At 35.0% G+C, this 7654-nt stretch overlaps 1 protein-coding gene across 2 annotated transcripts; it reads right to left on the bottom strand.

The window, feature by feature from the left end:
* Positions 1–810: 810 nt before the first annotated feature.
* Positions 811–7654, bottom strand: LOC142973966 (transferrin-like). Of its 2 annotated transcripts, none has more exons than XM_076116008.1 (16): positions 7520–7654; positions 6155–6248; positions 5744–5880; positions 5449–5597; positions 5168–5315; positions 4801–5000; positions 4461–4603; positions 4126–4298; positions 3590–3827; positions 3307–3461; positions 2944–3089; positions 2630–2690; positions 2382–2492; positions 1935–2076; positions 1250–1505; positions 811–921 (listed from the first exon to the last, which is right to left on the bottom strand). In XM_076116008.1, exons 1-16 carry the CDS (start codon positions 7581–7583, stop codon positions 904–906), a joined length of 2235 nt encoding a protein of 744 aa, XP_075972123.1. In that variant the 5' UTR covers positions 7584–7654; the 3' UTR covers positions 811–903. The 2 variants fall into 2 exon arrangements, with proteins under 2 accessions (XP_075972123.1, XP_075972121.1); XM_076116006.1 differs by having other exon boundaries at positions 1246–1505.

A 7654-nucleotide genomic window follows, 5' to 3' on the forward strand; every position in this document is an offset into this window, starting at 1 on the left:
ATATTAAGCCAATATTTGGCTACAGCGGCAAGTTCTATTAAAACCAGCCAACGGGGTAAGACTTTGTTTATGTGTTCAAATGTGTGCCGAATACAGAGGTACACTCTCTATATTCTTACTGTAGTAGAACAAGGTCAAGTTACTATTAGTAACCAACATTAGAGGCAAGAGATCAGGCAAAAAACCGTTCTCTTTGCTTTGCTCAATTTCCTAATTCCGGGCAATTCATTACTCATTTCTTGAGAGAAAACCTTAGGACTAAATTAATATGTAAAGAAGTTCTAATGACGAACCATTGTACTACTTATTATTATGCTTATATTAATGTGTAGTTAGTGTTTTAATCTTGGCATTGATTTGAATAATTGTAATCAAGGATCACATAGCATGTGACTTAACTCATGGATGTATGTTTCTATTCTAGACATAAAGCTGCGTCGTGCCCTCAACGATGCTCTCGAATACATCGAGGCAAATTCAACAAGATTCACATTGTGGCACAACTATCCTTTGAGAGTGAATACAATTTTAGGCTGCCTTAATCTATTTATATCATACTATATCGCGCTGCTTCAATTCACATTTTAGAACCAACACACTATGAATCAAATGCACAGATATAGCAGAATAAATGTATAACCTGATTGAATAATCATAATAATATATGCATACTTGAATAAGTATGCATATAAGTAGCGTTTAAATAGTTTTGACTCAATAAATGTTAACACAAAAACCAAATTGATTTATTTGTGTTCCCTTATTGCGGAAAATATTTTTCTAGGAGTACGGGAGCAATCATAAAGCAAATTCAAATGATGAATAAATTATATTTGTGTATCGCCAAGACCGTTAGAACCATAAAGAGTAATAAATTGGTTAATTGGATAGTATTATCTCAAATCAAGCTCTTTGGTGAACCTGTAAGGAATTAAAAAAGAAGTTGAAAAGAAGCAAGAAGAATGCAACAAACAAAATACATTGATGTTATTTTGAATTGGTGCATTGCTTATAAAAATGGCTTTTGATGAAAATGCATGCTAAGTACCTATGATTAACTCATTCTAAAAAACCTACATGGATGACAACGACAAATATCTTCAGTTTCATTTACAATGATACAGCCGGATTATCGACCTATTACTTAGTGCTTTGCATATCTAAATTACTTTACCTCATAAAGTTATTAGATATTAACAAATCTAGTGAAAAATGCGATCATAAGTAAAAATAATGAAGACATACTAACAGCAGTTGCACCAGACGCTGAATATGTACATTTGTCGAGATGGTCGAACAACTCCATGTAATTCTTCGCAGGCTCGTGCGCAGACACAGGAGACGGGTCAGTAAAACCAATAGCAGAGTCTTTGAACAGCAAGTCGCTCTTAGTGTTGAAGGGTGAGAAGATTTCGAGGTTGATGAGCTGATTGGCAGCGGTGTATCCGAAGAAGGCATCGAGTTTCTCCAGAAGACCCCTCACAGCGGTGAGCATGGGGTCGCTCCTGCAAGAGAAAATTTTATTTAATTTTCGCTGCTACCAAAAAAGGCTAATACTACAATATATAGTAGCAATCTTTATATTTTTATGCTAGATGTTATATTACTTTTTAGACAAGTAAGTGAGTACATAATCATGTATCCATTATAAAATTATTTATAAAGGATTTTCCACTTATTTAGGACTAGCTGCTGCTCGCGACTATTACGTCCGCATGGACTATAGTTATATTTCTTATTATCCGCATAGTAATCGTTTCCGTGGATTTTCTAGTATAAAAGCTACCCTTTGTATTTTATTGGGTCTTAAACTATCCCTTTACCACCTTTTTACTGGATATACCAGATATACAATACCTGCTGCCAACTTTTACATTTATAATATTAGTAAGGATAGTAGAGAATTAGGGATTCAGATCATAGTCTTAATATACCTTCTAGTAACGACTTCAGCATCGACGACATGTGCCAGCAAGCAGCTATTGTCCACATTGATGCCAGCAGTAGCCGCCAACTGGTTGTTGCGGCACAGAGCGCGGATTTGGTTTGCTTGAAGTCCAGCGGCGGCCAGATTTGCTAGAAAAGGGAAAATACATTATACTGACTGAGACACATATGACGGTGATAAAATTTAATGATAGCTTTTCTACAATCTAGATAATCTAGATCAGATGGACTGCATCTGTGGTCTGGATGTTGGTGTATCTGACTTTTAATCACGGTTCGATTCTCGAGTCAGACAAAGGAAAAAAAGGATTTTCTTATTTATCGTTAAATATTTTTCAATTGTATCCCGAAGTTTGGTAAGGTAATTTGATCGCACTCGCACTGAATGTTTCTTACACTTTTGCCTACATCTTCAGGTTTACAAGATTACTTACAAGAAATGTCTCTAATGTCCAAGAAAGCAACATCATTCTCTGCATCGGCAAGACATGCTACGGCTCCTTTGTTGCCAACATAAAGATTAATGTCGTCGAAAGAACAGACTTCTGCAATAGAAACAAAATGCAATATATTAGGGATATGATATCTTTATTTTATTGTTTATTTGTACTCACTATTAAGAGACCATGAAGTGCTCCGATAGAAATAGAAAAAAGTGTTCTTTTTGAAATAAACTACTTACGATTGGAGGCAGGCGTAGTGGTATACTTGCATGTTGAACAAAGTACCGATGCGTCAAAAGTCTGCAACATAGTTAAGAAATATTCACAATTTGAAATTGATTAATGAGGATTAAAAGCTTGTGTGACGACAAATCCCACGAATCGGTATCCGCATCGTAATTTTTTTTATGATAAGGTATTTTCAAAGCATGCAGTACGTTTGCTTAGACGTGATATAAAATGCTTAGGTATGTTGTGCGGCTGCAATATAAGTCACGTTGACAGTTTTGTTGCCCAAAAAAAGGGCTTAATGGGCACAAAAAATTCGACTCACGGAGTTAGCACCAATCGCGTGAGAGCTGTCGGTAGCGCCAGGAGCGCAGCCGCCGCTGAAGAATTCGCCGATCGCTCGGGCATAATCACACTGAGCGGTAGAGAGGACGCCAACTTCTTGACCAGTACGAACGAATGCCATGTTTGCTACAAAACAAAATATGGTTTTATTTTGATACGTTTTCTAACACCAAGATTTAACAAAGAAAATTAACAATATATGAAAAGAAAATATTAAAGAAGTCAACAACCCAATAAAATAGATATTATTATGCATTAATAACTGCCTGTAACTGTATTTGCCTGACAATGATTACTTACTAATCACTGCACTAAATTGTTTTATATTCTCAACCCAACTTACCTAGACCACCAAATTCAGGGAAACAAGCTTTCTTGCCACGCAACTGCTCAAAATTACTGATAGTGCCAATAGCAGACTCTTTAACGAAGGCAGCAATCTTAGCTGTATCCGCCGCAGCATTTTGCACAAGCTTGACGGGGCCAAGTCCGTACAACCTACAAATATGAGTGGTTGATGAGTTTCATGTACAATACTGCTACAAAGACGGATAGTAACCTTTAATTATTTGTTTTTCGTTACAAAATCTGATTATTGTATTAATTCAAAGTTTAAAACTACTTACACTCTAGCCAAATATCCGTAATTGGAATCCAGTGACATAAAATCTGCTGCATTACTATTTCTGATATCGTTAAGGCATTCAAAGACATTGTTCTTGCGTACGCATGTAATTGGGGGTTGAAGACCCAGGATATGAGACGCCTGGCGAACCCAGAAACATTTGACGAGTTCATCAGCTGAGGTAGTGCACCAATTTCTGGGAGTAATACAGGTCTCACGACGCTCAGGAATAACACGGACTGAAAGTATGACAATGAATTAATGTTTAGTCCCTGGTATTGAGTACGTATTGTTTTCCATTTACATATATGCTTTTTAGTATCATGTTTAGTCTGTTCTAGCACGAACTGATGAGAAAATTTTTCTTCAGACAATTTTGATCCTCATTTTACTTCGACTAGTGACGGGGTGTGCGGTTTAATTAGTATATTTCTTGGATAATCTATCAATGATTGTACAGATATAATTACGTTGGAATAAGTTCCTTGAAAAGTTTAAAGTTTGGAATAAAAATATAAATGTATAAGTTGTCCTTACTTCCTCTGGTGTAATTAATGGGGAACACAGGGAAGTTTTCGAATACCACTTGAGCGCTTGAAGTGCCGCCAGTAAGAGCTGTGAATAGATTTGCTTGCCATGTGTCTCCTGAAGGCTTTGAACCGTTAGGCCACCAAGTTCTCATATTGTTCAAAACATTTGATGCTACGTTTCTGTAGAAATAAATAAAAAAGTGTAAATATAAAGGTCAACATATCTGTTTCCATTATGATTCGTCAAAGTAGGTTTTTAGTTTTGTCATCATCATTATGAATAATAGTTACTGCTCATAGCCAACTTTATCAAGAATCTCATGAAATCAGGATGATACTTACGGACTAGCGATGATTGTTGCCCAAGGTTGTCTGACCAAAGCACAGGGTGAAATAGAGTCAGCCAAGTTGGTCGCATTAAGAGGAACAGTAAGACCATTGCTACAAAGCACAGCGAAAGAGGATGCTTGTTGCGGGTTGCGGAGCTGGAAGAGAGAAAAGAGAACTATATTTTTTCACATAATTCTATAAAAATCTTTTAGTGCCTCCTTTTTTCATTTCTTTATACCGATATTATTACAGGAATTAGTACTGATTCATCACGGTAACCGATCAGTAGACTTTGAAATAATTTATGTTTCCATATAAATAATTCGAAATATGGTTTAAAAACCATACTTACAGTGAAGTATTCCCTAACATAGTCCCAAGCGACGTAAGCGACTGCTGGAGTATTCTGTGAGTTAGTTCTCAAACACTCCAAAGCTTGAATATGACGGATATCGTTGTTCACACCAGAGACTGATGATCCCATATCAATGGTGTAACGTGAGCAATCAGAGTTAGGACCACAACGGGAGCAAAGGTTGGAGTAACGGTTTTCTGAAAAAAAATAAGTCTTATTAAAAATCTATAAATTAATATTACAATTAATTATCAAGTCATACTCAAAATACACAGGTTTCAAACACGAAAAACCTTTAGTTTTAGTTAGAAAAAAATATTAGTTTTAGGTAGTACTTATCTCAAATTTGACTTTTAAAACTTACTAAGATCGGCATCTTCAGCGTCAGAATAACTCCAAGTGCCTGGACGACAACCAGCTGAGAAGAATTGGCTGAGAGTGTCAATCTCAATCTCTTCAGATGTCTTTCCTGTGGTATCGGTGTTAACTTCACAATGGTCAGTACGGGCAGCCTGCAAAATAAAAATACAATGATTAGAAGTAAATATTTATAAATACTTGAAACCGAACATAATAAACGAACAAATAAATGCAAAAAAAGCCTGCTGCCTTTTTTTAGGTGGTTACTAAATATTTAGTGCTTACCAAGTTTTCCAAAGTCTTGCGAACTCTAGGTGACCATTTGACATCAGCTTGGTCGAATCCAGGGTGACAGTAGACACCTCCGCGAAGACCTTCAAACCCATCTGTGTGTCCGACAGGGACTACTGCCACTGCTTCAAATGAGTAGGGATCTAGAAGCAGACAAATAAAATTGTCAGCGGAACTTTTGAATTCGCGACTGGTTTTGGATGATCAAAAAATATCACCTTTTTATCGTGCAATACGCTATATTGCTCAATATAATCACTTGTTTAAGAGCAATACAATATTTACTCACCAAGTTTTGCAGTGTCTCGTACGGTAGCGACAACTCGGAACCAGTTAGGTTGATGAAATCCGAACAAAATGGTTTCTTCTGGTGAAAAATAGCTGATATCCGATTGGAACGTAGACATCTTGAGCGCACATTCCAAGCTGAAAATAAAAAAATAGTGGTTATAAGATGGAATGGTGAAAATATTTAGAGCAATTTTCAAACATTTGGTATTAATTTATCCATCGGTTAGTTAATCCAACACCTATCCATATTTGTAAAACTAGCCTAAGGGCTAGTTTTACAAATATGGATAGGTTAAAAAGACTCTAAATTATGAGGATATAAGTCCTCATAATTTAGAGTCTTTTTAAACAAGCCAAGTAATTATGCGAAAGATTATCTCAATCTGGAAGTTTCTTTTTTTTAAATTACCTGGACGTTGCTTCTTGACAAACTGCATTGCTGTTATCCTTGGCCAAGCCTTCGCACACCGATTTTGGTACACTTGGGGGTACACATACTCGGACTGAAAGAAATAAAGGACTAGTTACAGCATAAAAAAATAAATACAATAATATGTAACTGGGAATTTGTACAGAAAATATCATGCTCTTAAACTCATCGTGAAGAGACTCTGAAATGGACGTGCCACAAAAAAAGTGAGAAGTCTCAAACCATATTTAATCGTTTTTAGCTTATTATTTAATTACATTACCTAATAAGATTACACTGAGCTTTGTATCAACACAACGATGGATTACACGAACTAGATATCTCTATCTGTTATTGATCTTTATCAAAGCAGCGTGTCAACGTTTTGTAAATAGGTCAATTTTGTTTTTTCTATGGTGTTTAATTAAAGTGTATTGCTGACAAGTTTTGGGTTTAGGTTTGCATGGTTATGAATAAATGAAAATCAGGTTTTATTAAAGGATTATACGCATAGAACTATATTTCTTAATGTGCATTATTCAACATTCTAGGAACGATTTCCTTTGCTTGATTAATCATTGAAAGCGATATTTTGTTTTTAAAGTCTCACTTAGTCATGTTGTTTACAGAATACCTCGTCATTCATCCAAAGTCTACTTTTTATCTGCATCCGGCGTCTTCTAAGAATTGTGATAAATACAATTTTTTATCAATAGAACGACTCATATTTTTTTCGATAGTAATGTTTAAAAGATTTTTTAGCACCATGATTTTTTTTGATAAAATAAACAGAAGCCGAAAAAAAAACACACAGGTGATTTAGCATCGCAGGCTCTAAAATGCCAATGCTAAGAGTAGCTAGACTGCGGTCTACCTACTTCGTTGCTTTGTAAACTTAGTAAACACATTATCAAGTAACTAGAAACTGCACATTTTAGCTTAATTTTGCTAATCATTTGTCCAATTATATTAAATTGTACTCTACCAGAAACGTTAGTTTAGTATTACACTGGAATAAACGCTTTAGTCTAAGATACTTTTAATGCTACTTTTCTTATAAAAATGGCATGAAAATAAGATCTTAATGGATAGACTTAGAAACTAACAATTTAATAATATGGGTATGCTAAATCAAATATTTAAAGCAAAAAATGTATGCTAAGAAAATAAAGGGGAGCAAACGCTGATGGTTTGAATTATCGATTTAAGAAACCGCAAAAAAAATAATGCCATGGAAAATAGAACTAATTATTAGAATTTATCACCAATTTTATATTATTTTATTAATTTAGAATACTTATAAAAACAAATATTTTTATTTTTTTAATTTTAGATGCAAATATAATAATTAATTGTTTTACTTACATGTTTGTGCTGAGGCTAAGCCCAGGTAGATTGCCACAATAAACAAGTATGAAGCCTTAACCATTTTGCCGGTTTATAATTTTACGACTGCATGGACGTGTTTATATATGATTTTATTAGACCGTTGCCAGCGAT

Source organism: Anticarsia gemmatalis, chromosome 7 (assembly GCF_050436995.1).
Source record: "Anticarsia gemmatalis isolate Benzon Research Colony breed Stoneville strain chromosome 7, ilAntGemm2 primary, whole genome shotgun sequence".
In the NCBI taxonomy this organism is placed as follows: domain Eukaryota; kingdom Metazoa; phylum Arthropoda; class Insecta; order Lepidoptera; family Erebidae; genus Anticarsia; species Anticarsia gemmatalis.